A 22130-nucleotide genomic window follows, 5' to 3' on the forward strand; every position below is an offset into this window, starting at 1 on the left:
TCCTTAGTTTCTTTAGGTAGGGAAATCCGACAAACACAGGGCAAGTTAGGCCTTCAACCATCCTGACATTTGAGTTAATAAACCATTTTCTTTGAACTTTGAATCTGTGGTCGGTCTTTCACGATGCCTTCACACTGCCCAGTTTCAAAATGGTGTCCACTGTTTAGAATTGGAGTTGTAAACTGTTTTTTTGATAGAGAAAATAAAGGTATGAAATTCCCAGACCGAAAACAAGTCCGGAGGGTCCTAACAGGTAAATATGCAAAATGTGGTGCAGATTGGTGGAACGGTGTGAAATTGTAGAAGGAAAAATTGACAGATGTTCTGCTTTATGTATTGTAAGGGTGTAGAAGTAGAACTCGGACACAGTGGGCTCAAGTTGGTTGTCAAACATTTATTTAAAAGGAAATTAGGAAAAACCGTACTGGTCTGCCTCAACCAAAACCAAAGAAACTGTCAGGATGTCTGTCTAAATGAAACAGTGCACTGACACAGGTCCAAAGTCTACTTCTATCCCTTACACTTTTGACTAAACTATATGGAACATAAGATTGTCTTGACTCAGAAGAATAGAGTGCTGATCCAATCAGAGAAGGGGAAGACTTGTTCTAGAAAAATGTCCTCCTTTGGATCGTGTTCCCCTTTTCCAAGACTGCTCCTAACAAAAATTACAAACCCAAGCTTCTTAAATGTAAAACAAAGTTCAATAAAGTTCTTCGATATTTCGCTGTAACACAAGCTTTGCAACAACCATGGTCAATGACTCCCTTGCCCTGGTTCCTTCTCTTGGCAATGATCTTGTCTCTGGCAACACAACAACCAGGGGCAATGCCTCACTTACCCTGGTTACTTCTTTCTGCTTAGGCCAACTTGGTTCACTTCCCTGCCAAGTATGATCCTTAGGAAAAGTCTCTTGTAGGTCCCAGACCTTTCCTCCTCAGTCTTCTTGCTTCAAACAACTTGTTTCAATTCTCTCTCAAGTATGGTCCTTAGTAAATTGCTCTGTGGTTTCCCCCTTTTCATGGGAGTAGGTCCCAGACCCCTCTTAGGTTCGGTTACTTGGAGCCCTCTTCTCCCACGTACCACCACATGGACGAGGACTTGTGTTCTCAGATAGTGGTGGGCTCCAGGTCCCTCTCTGCCTTCAGATACTTGGGAGGAAAGGGCCCGAAGTATCACCATAAGGAAGACGACTGTGGTTACGTTCGTTTGGTGGGTTCCAGACCCCTAAGCTTCTCTTGTTGCAGGACAGACCTGGTTCACTACCCTGCCAGGTACGGACTATGCAGATACTGACTGCACCTTCTTAGATTCCCATCAGCGAGCCCGAGTGCTCCCCCTACCTCTAGGGAGCCTTGCAGTGGGCGCTGGTTTGCTCGGTAACACTGCAGTCTCCATCTTCCTCTGGGCAGCATGGTCCTCCCTTCACATGCTTCCCAGGCTTCATGAATGCCAGGACATTTTCTCTGCCAGCTTGCCTTCTGATCCTTCCACTCTAGACGGGCTGTGGTCCTTCCAGCTCCCCTCTTGGCATGCTGGTCTGCTTCCTTTCACCTTCATGTACTGTGCCGACTACTGCAGCTCCTCAAAGGAGGACTAGACAACTGTTCCCTGAGTTTTTCATCCTTTTCTACTCTGCTTGAACCATTGAGTAGCAAACAACCACTAAACCTCTCATTATGGTTCTAAAGAGTACTCTTCATGGCTCTGCACCTCGTCCCACTATTTTTAATCTGCATGTTCTCCTGAGAGTCAATGGAGTTATTCATCTCAGTACTTCGACCCTTGCGCTCCCTTGGGTCAGTTGTGCTCTTCATAGTCCCGGTACTTTCTAGGGAAACGGTAGGGTGACAATAATTCAGGGCCATATTAGGGAAGGGGTTGATAAAGTTGTAGGAAGGGGGTCTAGGGTCAGGTGATTGGCAGGGATATTGCATTCTCCTGATAGGGTCATCACTGGTCGCACAGGGGGTTTCCCCTCCCATGAGATCCACTCGCTGAGTACCACCTCCAAGGGGGGACAATCAGGTAGCGGTCTCACCTCCCTGACCTCATGGGAAGGGGCTCCCCCTATGGAAGCAGTGATGATATCCTGGGATTCATCAATATATAGAGAAGATCGAGATTGCGCTAGCAGCCACTACAAAAATACCTCCAAAGTGAAGAAAGCGGCAGTGCAAAAGCAGAGGTTATGATCAACCCGTGTCTCAATTAAACTAAAGGAAAGCAAATGGCAAACCCATGTGTAACTCTGCCAAGACAACGCTGTCCCTTCAGCACCCACCGGCTTCCCTAGCCCATTAGTTTGTTCAGCAGTGCATGGAGATATATTTATATTAGGACAGAGAGGAAGGCAGGTCACCGGGCGAACAGTGAAATAGGACCATTATGGTGGGCAACTTGTGTGTTGAGCCACCCTTCCTCCAGGCTCATGGGTCACAATACCTAAGAACGCAAAGAAAGATGGGGGCGGTCAGATGACGCAAAAATAAAACCAAACATGCATTTTTAGTACTGACCAACCACAAAGGGCTAAACAGAAGGGAAAAACTCAAGATCACAGAGGGGACAAATGAGTAGTAGAACTGTCACACAAAAGGGGGGGTCTCTGAATGAACAAATTCAAGATAAAAAAATGTTCAGCTACACCCCTACTAGGGCACATTGCGATCGTCAATTGTATTTCAGTAAATCTATTATATTGCACACAGATGAATATCAAATAAATTATTTATTCAATAGGCCCATGGGTCCTATAACAATACATATCAAAAATATGATGAAATCTGCTTCAGATTACACAGATGCAACAATAAGAAAATCATAAAAACACACCTCATACCAGTGAATCGAAACAAAAAATACATGTGAAGTAGCCTATTGTCCAGGGTTGAACATATGTATACAATTTGAAAATCCGAAAAGGGAGTTCAGAAGGGTGCTTTAAAGCAGGATTTTGGGTTGTCATGGCAACTGGTAATGCATGTGCATGAACTGCTGAACATCTATGTGTTAAGTTCTGCCTGCCTCCTCCATAACCATGAGGGGTTGATATGCTAGGCACTAGCCACTGGCCAATCAAGAATCTGCGAGACGTGCCTCACTACAGACAGCCATCAGGCCCCCTGCCGATGTTTTCTCCTGCTCGCGACCTGTTTCTACTTCCTGTTTTCCTTGGTTTTTGTTTATTTTATTTTTTGAAGAGGTGCAGCCACTGACAATCTCAATGTGATTTCTTCTGGGGACATCTCTATCTTAACAGTGGTACTGCACTTCTCCAATAAACGAAGTTACGAGGACATCTGTAGTTCATTGGCGAAGTGCAGTAACACTGACATTTAAAAAGACAAAAGAACATTGAGATCAAACCTAAACTATAATATAGGCCAACTACAACCAAAGGCTGTAATTCTACATGCAACCAAAAGATGTCACTCCTCTTGCGCTGTTGCTCCTTCCCCCGTGTGCTGTCCCTTCTCCCCCTTACAATATCCCTCCATTCCCCCATGTGCTGTACCAGTCCCCTCCTGCCACCCACCCCCTTGCACCGTCCCTCCATCCCCCTTTACGCTGTCACCCTGTCCCCCACCCGCATTTGTCCCGTCATGCTTTCCTTCAAAATGTTGTACAATTCTCCTGTGTACTGTTGCTGGCCCACTTTCCATCTATTGGATTTTGGTATTCTCCTTCGTGCTGCCATTTATTTCTTAATCCTGCCCCCCTCTTTACAGTGTTTCCCTCACCACCCCCCCAGTGCTGCCTTGATTCCATCCAATACTATAATTTCTTCCTCTGTGCTGACATTCCTTGTCCTTTCCCTCCATGCTAAATGTAATAAACTACAAACGCCAGAACAGAGCTTGTTTTCATCTTACTGCAGCAACCCCATGGGATTCCAGCAGGAAAACCCTAAGATGTGCTAAGGGGGAAAAGTGTCATGGGAAAGAGCGGGGAAAGGATAGCCGTTAACTGGCAGAAGGGAATTTGACAGTGAGGGGTACACATGTACAGTGGCAGTGGAGATGGGGGAATACACTTTTTTTTCGAGACTCTGTTACTGCAGTAACCTAAGAATTTTTGCAGGAATTATTCTCTGCAATATAAGATGGCATCACAGGGATCGCGGTTATGTTCCAACAGGAAATGTCTGGTGAAAAATATTGCTGGAATGAAAGAAGAGGGGGCTGGTGGAGGGCATTGGCCAGTGGGACCTGGTTATTTACTTTTGCGGGAGCTATGTGCCATGACCGGGGCCTGTGGATAAAATATAGCATAACAAAACCCTTGTAATACAGTAGAAAAACCTTAGTTAATACAGAGTTCTCAACTGCCATTTTGTGTTACAATGTGCATCACTTCCTTCAACTTACATGCCTCCTTGCAGACTTTGGCTTCAGGGTCTGACACAAAAGAGGGAAACACATTAAGTGGTTATCATTGGTTTTTGGCATAGGGCTTGGAAACGCACCAATCCCCTGGCTTAGATTCAATTATATAAGGAGTACATTTCCAGCACTCTGGTAAATTCTTCCCCTTGAATAGGAGTGGAGACAGTTGCTTCAGAAGGGAGTCCTATGGGGAACAGAGGCCACATGTTGAAAGAAAGAAAAGGTTCAATGTAGCTAAGAAACTGGTACCAAGGACTCCCACCTTAACAGAGACGACTTGCATATCCTTCTTTCCTTTTCATCCTTCTCGGGCTCTATTCACTCCTCCCTCTCAATCTGACTGCTAGCTATCCAATCTTGGATGTCCTCACAATAACTACATCATCAAAAAGGAAAGGTCTTTTCATTCCTGCTTCCACTCCCCCCCCCTCCATCTACTATCACTTTTCCTCCTTTACTCACTATCTCTGCCTCGGCACGTAACCTTGGAGTCATTTTTGACACCTCTCTTTCATTCTCATCTCACATTTCATCTATCTGCTGCTCCTGCCGATTTCATCTTTTCAATAGTCGTAAAGCCTGCCAGTTCTGAACTTTACATGTTTCCAAAACACTAATTTTGTCCTTGGTTTTCTCCAGTTTATTCTGTTGCTCTAGTCTACTACTTTGGTCTTCCCGTCTATCGTCTTGCCCCACTCCGCTCCATCAGTCTTCGATCCGCATTCTCTACACTCTCATTATTCTATTTCTTCAGCTTTGCATTCTCTTCCGTGGCTAACTTTTGTAGCCAGTCTGCCATTTTGATTCCGCTATTATTTAAATGTCTCTACAATCTTGCTCTCCTCCATCTTTAGTCTCCTTTTACTCTCCTTCTCTTCACTCCCAGTCCCTCTTCTGGTTGTCCCTCATGCTCCCTGTGCCTCATCTCGTTTCCGCTCCATCTTCCTTCTTGCCCCTAAGCAATGGAATGTCCTCCCTCTTTCTATTCGATCTCCAACTTCATTCTCTCTTTTCAAAACTTGATTAAAAGAGCATCTACATGCCAACTGATTTTTTTACTACTGTTTTGACCTCCAAGAAGTGCTAAGGTGTTAAGTGCTGTATAAATAAAAACAAATAAAATGTTAGAAGTCCTGCAAGCTACCCTGTTAGCCTTCTTATGCTTGGGAAGTGCAGAAAAGGATGCCAAATCTCCAAGGGAACTTATTTTGGAACCCACAACATTTTAAATTCCAAGGGTATTAGCCCTGGCATATGCTGTAGCTCAGCAGATCAACATTTTCATCCAGGAAAAACTTGAGCCTGATTTGAGATCACAAGCCACATTCGGTCAGACCGCTCATCAAGTCCCTTGCCAATCAGGCTAGATCACTGGCTGTCTTCTGAGCCCAAGTCACCTGCCACATTAAGACACTAGGCCTGAATCTGCTCTTTTCGGAAGAAGCTCAAGAGGCCCGATTGACACATTTGAGCCTGCTTATGAGACTAGTTAAGTAAACTGTTCCTATGTTAACTTTGCAAAGTTAACCCACTTCACACCTCCCATTGGTCTGGCACTATCCAGCAATGGGCATTGCAATATTGATTCATCTTCGTGCCATATTCATCCGCATACCTCATGGTCCCTTCGGTCTCTCCAGAGGACAACCACAGAACCCGCCCATTCCTTCACCCACTCACCAAATCCAAGGGCCAACCCCAGAAGACCCAACCATCCACTCCCACACACACTCATACTGTAGTTACCTCACTTAGTCCACTAAACATCTTTTGGAAATCATTCACATAGTTGTCCGCCTTGCATTTCTGACCACTTACACAACCTTACACAAACATTTTCCAGCAAATATTTATGTTGTGTTTTTACAGGTTTATTCATTTTGTCCTGCATTTCTCCCTCCTGCATTAGAATACACATAATGCAGACTATATTTCTAACCTGCATTATCTGTGCACTTAAGTTGCAGGGTGGGTTTTTTGTGTTTTTGTTAGCGATGTGTGTTTGTGTAAAATACATATAGAACTTTGCTCGGGCATTCCTATTATTATGGTACCTGAGGTACAATTACTGTTTGAATATTTATGTTGATAACTGGATTTTCTGAAGAGTAAAGCTCGCCCTTGTCCCATACTAATTTACATCTACGAATGAAAACTCATTGAGCTAAGTTGTGGTATAAGTTTCAGCATCTCTCAGATGTGTCCTTCTGGCAAGTACTGGACCCGTGGCCCGGTTTGCTGCACCTCCCAAATCCTCCTAGATGGAGTTGTGGGATGGTAACTTAGAATGAGGGGAAGGTGATGCTACACCGTTTCCATACTGGGGGAAGACTAAGCCCTTCCATGCCCTTGATCAGGAAGGAACAAGTTACTTACCTGTAACTGTTGTTCTCCAGCATGGGTCTGGCATGGATTCACATGCTCATGAATATTCCCCGTCGTCAGGCTGGGAATCCTCGGTAAAGAAAAAACCAGTATCAGTTTCGTTTCTGATCTGTCTTTCGTAGTAATAACCAATCACTGGTCTCTGCGTCATACTGACCACAGCCAATGACTGCCCTCTACCTAAGCACCGCCTCTGGCAGCCATCTTCAGATTTGGAAGCACGTGAAGTGGCAGTATGACCAAGTGAAGAGCCGCAGAGGGGTAGGCGGGAGGGTTCGCATGTGAATCCTTGCCACACCCATGCTGGAGAACAACAGTTACAGGTAAGTAACTTGTTCCTTCTCCAGCATGGGGTCTGGCATGGATTCACATGCTCATGAATAAAGAATACATAGCAGTACACACATGCACAACCACGGGAGGTGGCAAAGGCTCAACATTAAGCATTACATCAAACTCAACATTAAGCATTTTACCTCCTCACCAGGCTCACCTCAGGCGAACAGGTTGCGCAGCACTGCTTGGCCGGCCCTGGACTCCTCCCTGGAATCCCGATCGACGCAGTAGAATTTCGTGAAGGTGTGCGTCGACCTCCACGTAGCAGCCCTGCATATGTCCAGCAGGGGCACTCCAGAAAGGAACGCCGTGGTAGCTGCGATCGCTCTGGTGGAATGGGCTCTCGGACGGCCAGGCAGCGGTCGGTTTGCCAACCGATGACAGTACATGATACAGCCGGAGAGCCATCTGGAAATGGAAGCCTTCGAGAGAGCCTTCCCCTGATTGACAGGTCCAAAGTTCACAAAGAGGTGTGACGTCTTCCGAAAACACTTCGTGCGGTCCACGTAGAACTTCAGCGCTCTAGCCACATCCAGCGAGTGCAAAGTCCTCTCAGCCGGCGACGAAGGCGACGGGAAGAACACAGGCAACACCAAGGGTTCGTTGAGATGGAAGTCCGACGGTACCTTGGGCATGAAGGAGGGGTGCGTCCTGAGCACTACCCTCGTGTCGTGAAAAGTCAAGTACGGGGCCTTGCAGGAAAGGGCCTGGATCTCTCCCACCCGTCGTGCGGAGGCGATAGCCACAAGAAACGCTGTTTTCCACGACAGAAACTTCAACGGGGCCGAGTGCAGAGGCTCGAACGGAGGTCCCATGAGCTTGGTCAGCACCACGTTGAGCTCCCACGCCGGGGCCGGCGCCTTCACCGACGGGAACGATCTGAACAGTCCCTTCATGAACTCTTTCACCAGACGATGAGACCACAGGGACATCCGGCCCGTGGTTCTGGTGTATCGGGAGATCGCAGCAAGATGAATCTTGATGGGCGCGTGTGCCAGTCCAGCTTTGGCCAGCGTCAGCAGGTACGGCAGTACCTGGGGAGCCGTAATCCGTAGAGGGTTAATCTTCTGTGCGTGGCACCAGACAGAGAACCTCTTCCATTTGTGTCTGTAGCATTTAAGAGTCGAGGACGCCCAGGCCTTTGCAAGAACCTCTCTGCAGTCGGCCGGTATGTCGTATCCTCCAAACTCTAGCGCTGCAGGAGCCAGGCCTGCAAGTTCAGCGATTTCGGGTCGTGGTGGAGGATGGCGCCTCCTTCCCTGGAGAGTAGATCCGCGTCCACCGGCAGCTTGATTGGCGGGGACGCTGACAAGTCCAGAAGGTCCGGGAACCATATCTGCCTCGGCCACGCAGGTGCGACGAGGATCATCCTGCACCGTGACCTCTTGAGCTGGTTGACGAGCCGGATTAGCAGTGGCAAAGGAGGGAATGCGTAGAGGAACAGGCCATCCCAGGGGAACGAGAAAGCATCGCCCATGCTCCTCGCCTGGGGAAACCTGCTGGCGAACCTCCGGCACTTGGAGTTCGTCGCCGTCGCGAACAGGTCGATCTGGGGTGTGCCCCACCGTCGGAAGAGGCGATCCACTAGATCCTGCCGTAGTTCCCACTCGTGGCACGAGCGCAGCTCCCTGCTGAGTGAGTCGGCGATGGTGTTTTTTATCCCTGCCAGATGAAACGGCACCAGAAACATCCTTTGGGCGACTGCCCAATGCCACAGGTCCTGCGCCTCCTTGTACAGTGCTTGGGACCTGGTTCCGCCCGGTTTCCTGATGTAAAACATGGTGGTGGTGTTGTTGGTGAAGATCCTCACCACCTTGCCCTTGAGGGACGGAAGGAAGGACCTGAGGGCCCAGAACACTGCACGGAGCTCCAGGACGTTGATATGGAGGGACTTCTCCGTCGGGAGCCAGAGGCCTCTCGCGTGCAGATTCTCGGTGTGCGCTCCCCACCCTTCCAGGGAGGCATCCGTGGTCACTGTCTCCTGGTGGTCTGGGGTCTGGAAGTCCATGTCTGCCGTCAGATGCGCGCGGGTGCCCCACCACCGGACCGCTCGGCGGAAACTCTCGTCGAGTGTGATCCTCTCCTCGAAGCCGCCCGTCGTTTGGATCCAGCGCGCGTCCAGGAACTCCTGCAACGGGCGCATCCGGAGCCTGCACATGGGAATGAGGTAGATGCAAGAGGACATCATTCCGAGGAGGGACTTGATGGACCTCACCTTGGCCGCGTCGGAAACCAACATCCGCTGTACCTTGCCCAGGATGGACCTGGTCCTTTCCTCCGACGGGGAGGACAGAAGGGACACTGTCGAGCTTCGCTCCCAGAAACAGTGCTTTTTGCGTGGGTACCAGGTGGGACTTGGCGTAGTTCACGGAGAATCCCAGGTCCGTGAGAAGTTGGACGGTCCTTGCCGTGTGCTCCACGGCGAGCTCCCTCGTCTTGGCTCGGATGAGCCAGTCGTCCAGGTAGGGGTAGACGTGGATCCCCTCGCGGCGCAGCTGCGCCGCCACCGGTGCAAGGCACTTGGTAAATACCCTGGGTGCCGACCGTAGTCCGAAGGGGAGGGCTTTGAACTGGTAGTGACGCCCTTGGACCACAAACCTGAGGAATTTTCGGTGCCCCTTTAGGATGGGAATATGGAAGTAGGCATCCTCCAAATCCAACGACGACAGGAAGTCTCCTTCCTCCAGCTGACCCAGGACCTGCTGGAGGGTGACCATCCGGAACTTCTGTGCCTTGATGAACTTGTTCAGACGTCGCAGGTCTAGGATGGGGCGCCATCCTCCCGTCTTCTTCTTCACGAGGAAGTATCTCGAGTAAACTCCGGAGCCCCGAAGCCTCTTTGGGACGAGCTCGATGGCGCCCTTCCTGAGCAACGCCTTTACCTCCAGGAGAAGCTGAGGGACGTGAAGCTCTCTCCTGGCCACGGGGGGGGACGCGCGGGCACCTTCTTTGAAACTCGAGCGCGTGGCCCCGGGCCAAGGCGTCCAGCACCCAACGGTCGGTGGAGATGGACTCCCACACGCTGACGAAGCTCGCAAGCCGGCCTCCCACCGGGGTGCTTCGGTGGGGGCCCGACCCCACGGCCGGTTCAATCCTGTTTCGACGAGGCTTTACCGCCTTGACCTCCTTGGCGACGACGGCGGGGTCCTCCAGACTTGCCTCGTCCTCTGTAGGCCTCTTGAGACGACGAGCGGGCCGCTTGACGGTAGGTAGAGAAACCGCCGCTGGAACCTTTGGAGGCGCCCTTGCCTCCGCTGCTCTGAAAGGGCGTCCGTCGTTGCTGTAGAACCCCAAGGGCCCGGGCCGTCTCAGTGTCCGCTTTAATGGCCTGAAGGGAATCGTCCACTGTTTTCCCAAACAGGTTGTTCCCATCGAACGGCATGTCCAGGACTCTGGTCTGTACGTCTTGACGGAAGTCCGTAGCCTTGAGCCATCCACGCCGCCTAAGGCACACGCCGTTGCCCAACTGGCGAAACCCAGTGTCGGCGATGTCCGTCGCAATAGTGATGGCGTGGTCCGACGCCACCTCACCTTCCTGTAGGATCTCCAGGGCATCCGCCCTCTTGTCGTCCGGTAGGAAGTCCAGCAGGGGAGCCAGTTTGTACCATAGCTCCCTGTCGTAGCGGGCCACGATAGCCAAGGCGTTGGCCGCTTTAATCGTCGTCGCTGCAGACGAGATGACCCTGCGTCCCATAGCGTCCAATTTCTTTCCCTCGCCGTCCGGTGGGGAAGTCGAAGTGGAGGCCGCACCCCCCCCCCCGCTTTCTTCCTGGCCGCCGCGGAGACGACGGAGTCCGGGGTAGGCTGCGCCCGGAGGCACAGGGGGGCCGCGTCCGGGACCCGGTACTTCTTTTCGTACCGGTCTCTTCTAGCTGGCGTCGTGGAAGGGTTCTTGAGGAGGGCGAGGCCCTCATCCCAAATGTCGTCCAGTAGAGGCACCGCAAGGACCGTCTTCCTCTTGGCCTAGCGCCGTTGATAAAGGAATCCTTCCTTTTTCTTCTCCTCAGGGCAGAGTTGGAAAAGCTCGGATGCCCTGGCGATCATGGAGTGGAACGATCCAATCTCGTCGGGCGGAGAGGCCCTGGTGGGAGGTGACGACGGGAGATCCTCGTCGTATACCTCGTCGTCCGTACCCGTCGCTGCCGTGTCAGTCCCCGTATCATCCCCTCGGGTGGACGGGGAGGAGGGCTGGACGGGTCGCGACGGCTGAAAAGGAGGTGGAGGGTGAATCCTTCTTTTCTTGGGAGGGGGGAACACCCGAAGGTCCCGGTTCAGGATCCCCCGACGGGAGAGGCTCCTCCGTCGGCAACGGTAGTCTCGTCCTTATCTCTGAGCATAAGGACTGTATAGCCAACAAAATGGCCGCCGAGTTGTCTTGCGGCACTGGCAGAGGGGAATCCGACGGGCGATCAGGGGCCCTGCGTCGGGCTCCATCCCGACGGGCCGGTCTTCATCCACGCCAAGGCCGTGGCTTAAGACCTCGATCAGCTCTTCCTCTGAAGCCGAATCTACGACGACGCCCTGCCCCCCCTTTTTCTTCCCCGCCGGGGATTTCACGGGGGTCCTATCGATGGGCACAAAAGAGGACTCCCTCCGAGGTGGCAGGGAGACTCTGACCCCCGAGGTCGCCACCACTGGTGTAGCCTCCACAGGCTGAGCCAGGGCCGCCGCGACAGTATCGATAGAGGGCTTGGCCGGATGGATTAAGGCCTTCACCACCTTAGGTGCACTCACCGCCTTATCCTTGAGGGGGGGGACACTGCCTCGCTCCCCCTCCGATGGGGCCTTCGAGCTCGACCGGGGCCTCTCCAGGAGCTTTGCCGGGTGCTCGCCCTGCCTCTTACCCGACCCAGAGCGTTGGCTCGTGGCTGAAGGTGCCGGGGAAGGTGCGCCCTGCCTGGCGCCCGTAGAGCCCGACCGTTCGGCGCTCCCGGTGCCAGCGGACTCGCGGTGCTTGGCCTTGTGTTGGACCCCCGTCGCCGGGGCGTCCTCAAAGGTCTTAGAAGACCGCTCGGATTTCTTCCTCTTCTTCTCGCCTGACGGGCTCTTTCCCTTCCAGCCAGTTGGCGAGGCATTGGTGGCGGTCCTTCATGGTCCGCTCCGACATATTGCCGCAAAACGCACAGTCCTTCTCCATGTGCGTCTTGTCCTCATGTAAGCAGTAGAGACAAAAGGAGTGTTCGTCCTCCTTAAAGGCGTTCTGCAGCTGGCATCCAGGGCAGACCCTGAACAGCTTTCCGGGCGTCGAGCTTCCCTTCTCCTGGGCCATGTCCGGGCCTGAGAAGCTTCTGGAGTCCTCCAAAACGTAGCTCGACGAAATCTTCACCCTTGAGGGGCGCAGACGAATCCGACACGGGTCCCCGTTGATCGGATGGAGAGTCGGTGGAGCTTGAGGCTCTTTTGACCGGAAAAACGAAGTTTTGAGATAAAAACGTGAAAAAATAGCACTAACGCTCGAGAGCAATAGCACGAGGATCCCAACACATGAACGTGCGGTAAAAATCTGAAGATGGCTGCCAGAGGCGGTGCTTAGGTAGAGGGCAGTCATTGGCTGTGGTCAGTATGACGCAGAGACCAGTGATTGGTTATTACTACGAAAGACGGATCAGAAACGAAACTGATACTCGTTTTTTCTTTACCGAGGATTCCCAGCCTGACGACGGGGAATATTCATGAGCATGTGAATCCATGCCAGACCCCATGCTGGAGAAGAGGAGCGCTCCAACAAAGCCAAAGGTTGGTCCTGAAGCAGCACCATCCAGGCCTTGGGTGGTCACACATTCAGTGGGGCCTTGGGTGGTCACACATCCAGTGGGGCCTTGGGTGGTCACACATCCAGTGGATTTGGAGTGCCATTAACATTTATTAGAGGAGGGCCAAATACCCACTGGAGGAAATCTCATGGAACAGTTCTATGGAGACGGCGTCCTTCGTAGCTCTAGTCACGTATGCAACTCCTGGGAATGACACATGGTGCAGGTAGATGCCTTGACCACATCTAACCTCACAATGTCCACCCTGTCCAAAAACTCTTGTACGCTTGTTCCCTGCACCAGGCCAACTGCCAAATGATGTAGTGTTACTGCCAGGATGGGCAGTCCTTAAGTAGGCCGCAAAGGAAATTGATGCTTCTTTTGGCTCTTCGTATGTGCCTTGGGTTTCACCCAGTAAGAGTATTTGCTGAACTGATCAGCAGACCCATGTTGGGCAATGCAGTACAGGTACCAGAAAACAACCTCAAGACGACCTCAAAAGGTGGAATGGAGCTGGATACGCATCTGCTCCCTTTACCACCCGGGTGGGGCTTCTAGTGAGGATCCATACATGTGGCTGGTAATTTGGTGAGGGTTGTCCTCCATATGTATGCCACAGGGTCCTTTGAGCTCAACAGGTTGGGCTAAGCTAAAATTGGCCTACCCATCATCTCCAAATATAATCTACCCCTGTGACAGCCTAGTTACTTGCTGCGTGGAGCCTTCATTGTTTCCAGTATGTTTTCTCAATGCTGGATACACACTTGCAACAGTGCATCCCCAGCGAGAGGGTTTATTACCAGGGATCAATCTTGATACAACTTATTTCCACACTGCAGTCTCAGTATTCGGAAAGTGGCAAAATCGCAACATTGTATGTGCATTTCTACATAGTTCAAAGTGAGTCTCGGAAACTCCAAGGAAGAGTAGTTTGATGTATTTAAGGACGTTGTAACGGTATCTAAACACTTGCTACAGTCCACGAGAACACTTTGCCTGTTCTGTTTAGGGATGGCGTCAGGCTTTCAGTTCGGGAGGTGAGCACACTTGTTTCTGCGGGCCAATGGTTCAAGGCAGAGCTTTGGGACTGGAATTGCCTGCTGCACCACAAAGGGGTAGCGTATGCAGTAGTCGAAGTGAGCAAGAACAGTCCGGAGCGGTGTCCCACTACGTCTATATTTAACTGTTAACAGCACCACTACTTTTTGCAAACCTTTTCCCTATTCCGGAACGGTTCTTTATGAAGTTAAAGCATGCTTTTCCATTTTGCCACCTGATATCAGTTACAGCTAAACTGAAATCTATTTCAACTCAATTGGCCGTCAACCAGCGTGGCTTCAACCCTTCAAGCATGTGTTACACGTTACTCCTTTCCTTCCTACTCCATCCCCCACTGGAGTCACAGTTGCGCTACTTTTTTGGTACCCTTCTATCACTGAGCGCATGTCTAGTCTACCCAGACAGGCCTCATGTATGGTACTGTCATGAGCATACAAATTATTAACCTGAAGCTTTCAAAGAACACCCTCTGTCACGTACTTCTGTTCCTATTCATTGTTGCCTAAGTGGACTATGCAAGCAACAGTGGCAAGGATGGACATACACTTATGAAAGTAAAGGGTAGCAGCACAAAACTGCAATAGCTGAAGCTGAAATTATCAAAGCCCCAGATTGCACACAGCTCAAATAGAGGACATTGCCATGCCTCCAGACATACACAGATGGCAATAATCTGAGCTCAAATAAATACATCGCCATGCTCACACAGATGGCAATGTCCACAGCTCACACAGATGGCACGTGCATGGGGCCTCATGCTGCAGAGGACATAGGTGGCCCATATCACCAAGATGGCATGCCCATGACTATACAGTCCCTTTCCCAACCTTCCCACATGGTATCACTCAACTCTCAGCCCACACATCCATGACCCCACAGCAGCAGTCCTTACTCTGAAATGGTGGAAGTCACTGAATGACCTATCAAAGGTTCGATCCTGCGCCTCCATCAGATGCTGAATGAGCCGCTGCTGCTCACCAGTTAACCCAGTCTCCTCTGCAGCAGGAGCAGGAACCCTACGCTGCTGCTTCTTTCTTTTGATCAGGGCCCGCCTGGTCTCCACTGCCTCATCCGTCATGATCACTAAAGGGGAGTAAAAGGAATGCAAAGAGGTTTGGTTGTTGAGTAACAAGCAGTCGACGATGCTAGAAAAAATATTTGCATTAACAACTCAAATGATGATTGAGCCTTAACCTGTTTATAGAGATTCTGAGATGAAGCAAGTGTTTACTCAATATTAACCGTTCTGCCTAGTTACTCTTACCATAGTATATTAGAATTCAACTTCTATGCCAAAAACAATGAGCTATTTAGCCATCTAGCCCTGCCCAACAGTGAATTTAAAACAAGTATCCCTACGAAGGTCTGAAATCTTGATACATTGAATTACAAATAGAGAAAGTCACTGAATGACTGCAGACATGTAATTAAGGTCAAGCAGGATACCTAGCCTTTTCATTATTCTTCATGGCTTGCAAAAGGTATCCTCTTTCTTCAGGTCATGGGATGGGTGGTTGGTAGAGGGGCCAGCATTCATGCTGTACAACAACTCACCATTAGTACATTCAGTTATAGGATTGTGACTCGGGTAGTACACTGCACATTCCCTAACTGCCCCTTGGTCACGGCCAATGCGGGAAAGACCAGGCACTAATTGTGAGCCATTAGCTTGATATCGAGCCAGTGCCTGATATGAACATGTTTTGCAGTAAGAAACCTTTCCTGTACCAGAATCCATGCAAGCGTCCATGAAATGGAATTGCCTCTATGGAAAGTAACACAAGAACAGACAAATTGAAGGTATTACTGAAATGCTATAATGTATAGATTTACTATATAGGTCTTTGGTTACACCTGCCAGGCACTATTGGGAATGGGGGGCAACGAAAGAGTTACATTCGTCATGTGCTTATTCTGATGGACGTAAATGATCTTGCTCTGCCTAGGAAGTATGGAGGACTGTTAACCAAGTACCTCTGCCAGCAGATGGATCAAACATTGCATGCCTGTCCAGGAACATTGCCAACGGGCAGCTTCCTTAACATCCAGCAGATTGAACCACTTCGGCAGGAAACCATAGATCTCAGCACCCTCGTGCTAATAAGAGCAGTGTTGGGCACAGGCTCTTCCTACTTGCTGAACATAAGTGATTCCAAAGGTAATTAGTAGGGATTGGAAATAACAAGCCCATTGGTGGTGGTTAGTGATTCACAAATCCTACAAGCCAGCATTCTCACTACAAAGTTACTCCTTATCCTCATAAAAACAACAATCATACTTGTGTATAAGTGAAAAGCTTACTAGAGGGATCAAGCTTACAGTAATCCAACCTTCAACGAATGAAGTCCTCTGTAAGAGGCACTGCACTCCTTAGTTGGAGTCACAAGATTCTTGAATGTGTTCAGTGTCAGTCAGGGAAGACTCAGGAACCTGCCAAGTTTAGAGCAGATACATGATGCAGTGAAGTAAGGACTGGCTAGTAACCGCAGCCAGACAAGTGTACCTTTACAGCGTCTACTTATTTAAGCACTTCTTTTAGCACTATCAAATGAGGAGTAACTAGATCACTGCAGTAGCAGCCCAGGCATATTAAGGTTTTCTATGGGAATACACCAGGAAAGTCAGAACTGGAACCAACAATCCAGAGGCTGAACATGCAGAGCTAACAAAGGCTGTGGCCTCCCAGGGCCTGAAGATGAAGTATAATTGAAGCACCACTCAGATGCTTCTGCTGACATGGGCAGTACAAAACTGGTATGCAGTCTATATTGAACATGATATACTGAATTACCTCAGTGTGAAGACATGTAGCCCAAAACTGTCTGCCGCAGATTAATCAGGGGACCAATTCTGATCCGGTCTCCCTTCTCAAAAAGCAGAGTTAATGAACATGTGTAGCAACTCTTCCGCTGCCTAGCTACAAACTCTGGAGTGCAAAGGCAGGGGGGCTTGCTGAAAATAAGCCCCCTCTGCTCCTCTCAAATGGCAAGAGTGCTTACACCTCTCAATAATAGAAACTCAGTCAGGACTGCACCATCAGAAACCTCTTGCCTTGCACACCACGGTGAGTGGAGAGTAAATCTAACCCTTAAATTATTTCCACAACAGGTCTAAGCCACAGGAGTGCTTGCACTTCCACTCTTTCCCTCACTACACCTTATTACCAGGGTCAACTACAGGAACAGCACACATACCACAGAGTCACATAGGAGGTCAATTATCAGGAGGGCTCATACAATTCCATGGACAAATCGGACAACCAGCTGGAAAGATGAGTGCATCACCTCTGCGTCCGTTTCTCAAGCAGAAGATGGCATGTTTTTTTACCTGGGCGGGGGCACCATATGTCACATATGTTCAACAGACGTGTTAAAACTACTAGGGTGGTGAATCACTGCATCACAGGAGTACACCAACAACAAACAATTCATAAAAATGTAAATTGGCCCTCCCAGGCATGGAACCAGGGCACTGGCTGCTGACGGAGGGCTGTCAATGGTGATGCTGTAGCTTTGCTGTGTGTATAAAAAAAGGTGTTCAGACACTCACCCCCCCCCCCTATGCACTCAGCCAAGGTTCAATAGAAATGAGCACCCACTCAGACAGGGAATCAATAGGTGGATTACTCATTGAAACCAAACTCAAACGCCTGCGTCAATAGGTAGGCATTGCACTTCGCCCTACACACTAGGGTCAATGGAAATGGGTGTCAACACACCCAAGTGCCCCCGCATGTGAAAGTGAAGACACCATCCCACGCAAGGGTCCACAGAAATTAGTGGCTGTCCATGGTAGCAAGTCAGTGTAGACACAAGTCCATCCTCAGTGTATCTCTGCCACAATTCAGGATTACCCCTCCCCAAAACACCCTAAAATTCACCCCATAGACCACTCACGCTCCTTCAGCATCCCGATGTCCAGGCACTTTTTCAGCCGGCATGCCTGGCACTGCCGACGGTTGTTTTTGGTGACGACACAGGATCTCTGAAAGGGGCAGCTCAGGTGGATGCTGCGTTTCATTGCGCGTCTGAAGAAGAGAAGGGGACTAGCATTAAAGGCAAGTAAGCAGAGTTCATGCCAGACAGAAAAATGTAGGCATTTACAGTACACCCAAACATGCCTTTAAGCCAACTAGATATGAATCCGACTCTCCCACCCACCCCACCCAATGCGACAATACAAGGAGTGATGGCTGTGACAAAATGGCTACTGCCCCGCAGGAGTACAGAAGATGAGCAGGGTGTCAAAGTGCTTACGCAGCCCCCCACTAAGCAGTGATCTCATGAAACTGACCCTCTGAATGGCAAACCTCCTTCACCTCTTCATGAGGGTAGCCTGCACTCTTCAGGAGGGTGTGAACCAGCATGGAAGCATCCAAAAAGTATGCCAAGTGTCAAAACAAAAGAACTGTCCAATCACGGTTCTATAAAAGGAAGACTTTTAGTTTAAAGGACATGCAAACTATTAAACCCACCCCTGAAAACAGATGCACAAATAATGCAGACTTGGGAGAAAAGGGCACTCTGAACATTGGAGAATAGGGATCTGCTGGTAAATAAATTGCCTCGTAGAAAAGTCAACACAAGGGCAAGAATATGTTTTTAAGACATAAAATGGGACTCTTAAATGTCACCAATGCCCGCAGTACAGGGAGACTGAACCACTGATATACAACTTTTTATTTTCTTTCAGGATCTTGCCAGCATCAAGTTGGGTTTGTAAATGCCTTTTAGTGCTTCAAGGTCTGGCTTGAGTTGGTGAGCTAGCTCGACAGGATTCAACAAAATATTGTGGTTCAATAAGTGGCAATGGCTTGTGACTCAGAAGCAGGAGACAGTCAGGCAATGTACAGTTGCCGTAGTCAAAGGCATGACTGCATCTCCATGAGAGTAAAGCAGAGATTTGGCTTCAGTGACAAGTTGGCTTCACTACATTCAGCAAAGTGGTGCGAATCGACAAGCGGCAACGGCTCAAAGCAGTAGGCAGTTGTAACACAGCACAGGTTATTCTTTAGCGGTCGTGTTTCCAATTCACATTGCAGCTAGGTGCAGAGTGCCTGCAGTTGAAATGTTGACCGTGTTCCGGGTAGGTGTCTTAGATCCCAAGACAAGTGTTTGCTTCAAGTCCCTCGTTTTAGATTAGAGAGATCTGGTGGCTGTGCTTTTTCGGTTGCAGCTGCAAAATTGTGGAATTCGATTCTGCTCTTGTTAAGATCTAGAACTTATCATTTGGAGTTTAGATGGGATCTAAACCTTTTTGTTTTAGCTTACTTTGGTTTATGCTGTAGTCTTGCTGGTTGGTCCTGTTTAGCGCTAAGGTGCCTCTGGTGACAGTGTGCTATATAAGTAGCATTAACATAACACGATAGCTAAGGATGTGTCACAAGACAGGGCCCATCAGAGGAATAAACGTGTGCATTATACTTTTCAGCCTGGAGCATTTAGCAGAGCCCACTTGGAGATAAACCACCATGATTTGACATAGAATCAAGAAAGGCTCAGGGTTGCACACCTTAGCAAATTGAATTCTGTCACAATAGTAGACAGACAAATGGCCCTACTAAACCATGTCAGATTCAGTTTTGTTAGAACTTGGAGGATGTTTTTCTGACCAATCAAGAATTTTATACCCCTCGTCGTTCCCCATTTTTCATAGGAAAAAAGCAAAACCAATATAAAGGCGCATTTGCATTGTTTCTCAAAGAAGGCGTGACAAACCCCCTCTGCCCCCTTAATATAACCCTTCCCATCGGTTTTGAGTCTTCCCCGAAATATGAGCACGGGTGATGCAAATGCCCTCACAAACTCCTAGACGTGCAACTGGCCTGATGGAACGAAAGGTCATCATTGAAATTTGCCCAACTCTTCCTTCACAACTCCTGGATAGTTACCCCATGATTATACCTCCATCATAGCCAACAGTGGCTTTGCGTCATTGGGGTCTACCTTCAGCTTCAGCACCTTCAAATGTCTGCATCCTAATAGGTCAGATATTTTCCACGGCCAGTACAACTTCTCCATTCATCTGCCTTTATTTTGATATTTTACAGCAGACTATCCCATTGTCAATTTGTTTCTCCCCCGCAAGCACCCGGATTTATGTCCTGCACCACTTTCTCAGCCATCTTCCCTCCCATTTGGTGCCAGACATCTTGGCAGACAATATAATAAGGCAATCCAAGGTCCATCATCCACCCATCAGCCCAATCCACCTTCATAACAAGATAGTGGTCATTTGGCTCTACCTTCCATTTGAAGTAGCACATCCTCCATGACATCAATCACTCCACATACTGCACACCACCACCTTCACTCAAGTAATTAAACACATAGGAAGCTCTTCTGGCTCCATACATAGGGCGTGAGGCCATATGTTCTAGGAAGCCATATTCCTTGGACTGTAGTCACTGACACTTTACCGTCAGTTTTACACTTTGAGCTTTCTTTTTACCCCTACACTATTCACTTCCCCTCCCTTCAGATTGCCCTACAATATTCTGCTAACTTTACTCCATGTTTACAGTCTGCACCACGGTGGAGTGCTTAAACAGTCACCTCTGCACTGTTGGATTGTGGCACCAGCTGATCCCTCATCAGTCCATAAGTGAATGTTCCAAAATCACCATCCATCGGTAGTCAACTTAAGCAGCAACATTTCCCACAAAATATTTTCATTTGCTCAAAAATGTTCACTGGTGCCCACAAAGCCCCCTCAGTAGTATCCCCAACAAACACAGAATAATGTTCAAACGATCTCTTCATATCCTCTCCGAAACAACTGGACAATGCCTGCTGCATAACTGCATCAACGTTCATGCTACCTGTTGCGATCTCAAATGTTTTATGTTTATTTATACTGCATAATGCTGCCATTTTTCAGGCTCTCCAGGTGCTTCTCTGTGAGGAAAAGTGGGTTGGGTTGGTTAGTGAGGGAAGAGAGGGATAGGATTTGATTCATTTCTTACGTGCACCAAGCAAGCAATTGCATTGTGGCACAGATGTTAACTATATGTTATATATTTAGCTGTGGGTTGTAGGTTCACCATAGATACTGAAGTTCATTTGAATAGGAATGTTTTTGATTCTTTTCTAAAGGTTGCCAGTGTAGTGTATGAGCTAATGCCCAAAGGCAGCTGATTCCACAACTTGGGGCCGAACACAGAGAACCTCCTGTCTCCTTTAGAGGTGTATTTTGTCCGGGGGACACATAGCAGGAGTTTATCTCCTGAATGGATGTCTCTGGTAGAGTAATATTGGTGGATTCTCGTGTTCAGGTATCTGAGTGCGAGTTTATGGTAGCATTTAGAAACTAAACACGCCACCTTGAATTTAATACGGTCCTCCACCATCAGCCAGTGGAATGCTTTCCGAGATGCAGAAACGTGATCTATTTTGCCCAGGTGGGCAGTTAACCTTACTGCCACATTCTGGGCCTTTTGTAGTCTTGACATTTGTTTCATAGGAATCCCTGTCATAAGCCTATTACAATAATCAAGATGGGCACTTACCAAGGCTCCCACCACCACTGGCGGATCTTGGGGTGTTAAAAAAGGAAGTACATTCCCTAAGCAGGCGCAGGGCGTAGTAGACTGCTTTTATTTTTGCACCAACTTGTGCTTCGCTGGCCAAATTTTCTTGCCAGATGCAAACAAGATTTTTTACTTTCCAAGAGAACGGGATGTTTTTGCCGAAGATCTGTGGAGTTATGTGGGTTCCTTCCTCTCCATTTTTGTTCTCTGATCTAAAGAGGATTACCTCCGTTTTGGCTGAATTAAGCTGTAACTGGTTGCAAGCCATCCATTTTTTGACATCCTGCATACACCGGTCTATCCTTTTGAATGCTTCCGGCAGATCGTCTGTCTCCACGTAGATCTGCGTGTCGTCGGCATAAGAGTGGAAACGTAGACCGTGTTTCCTCAGGATGTCAAACAGTGGTCGAAAATATATATTAAAAATCAGAAGTGAAAGCGCTGAGCCTTGGGGGACTCCACATCTCAGTTGTATTAACTCTGAGTGGAAGGCTCCCAGGGCCACCTGTTGAGTTCTGTCTTGTAGGAGGGAATAGAACCAATCCACCACAACTTTAGCTGCTCTGCCTATACTTCCAATCTGTTGGAGTATAATTTTGTGGTTGATTGTGTCGAATGCTGCCGACAGATCGAGCATCAGCAGTATTGTGTTGCTTCCTCTGTCCACGGCTTCTAGTAGGT

General features: G+C 49.0%; 1 protein-coding gene across 1 annotated transcript in view; it reads right to left on the bottom strand.

Annotated features, from left to right (window-relative positions):
• NR1I2 (nuclear receptor subfamily 1 group I member 2) overlaps positions 1-22130 on the bottom strand; it is an 812250-nt gene that overhangs the window by 215549 nt on the left and 574571 nt on the right. Inside the window, exons 3-4 of the mRNA XM_069635851.1 lie at positions 17818-17948; positions 14814-15004 (exon numbers count right to left, since the gene is read on the bottom strand). Of these exons, the coding sequence (XP_069491952.1) occupies positions 14814-15004; positions 17818-17948 (322 nt within the window). The remainder of the gene's footprint in view (positions 1-14813; positions 15005-17817; positions 17949-22130) is intronic.

Source organism: Ambystoma mexicanum, chromosome 7p, assembly GCF_040938575.1.
Source record: "Ambystoma mexicanum isolate Mex_15411 chromosome 7p, UKY_AmexF1_1, whole genome shotgun sequence".
NCBI lineage: Eukaryota > Metazoa > Chordata > Amphibia > Caudata > Ambystomatidae > Ambystoma > Ambystoma mexicanum.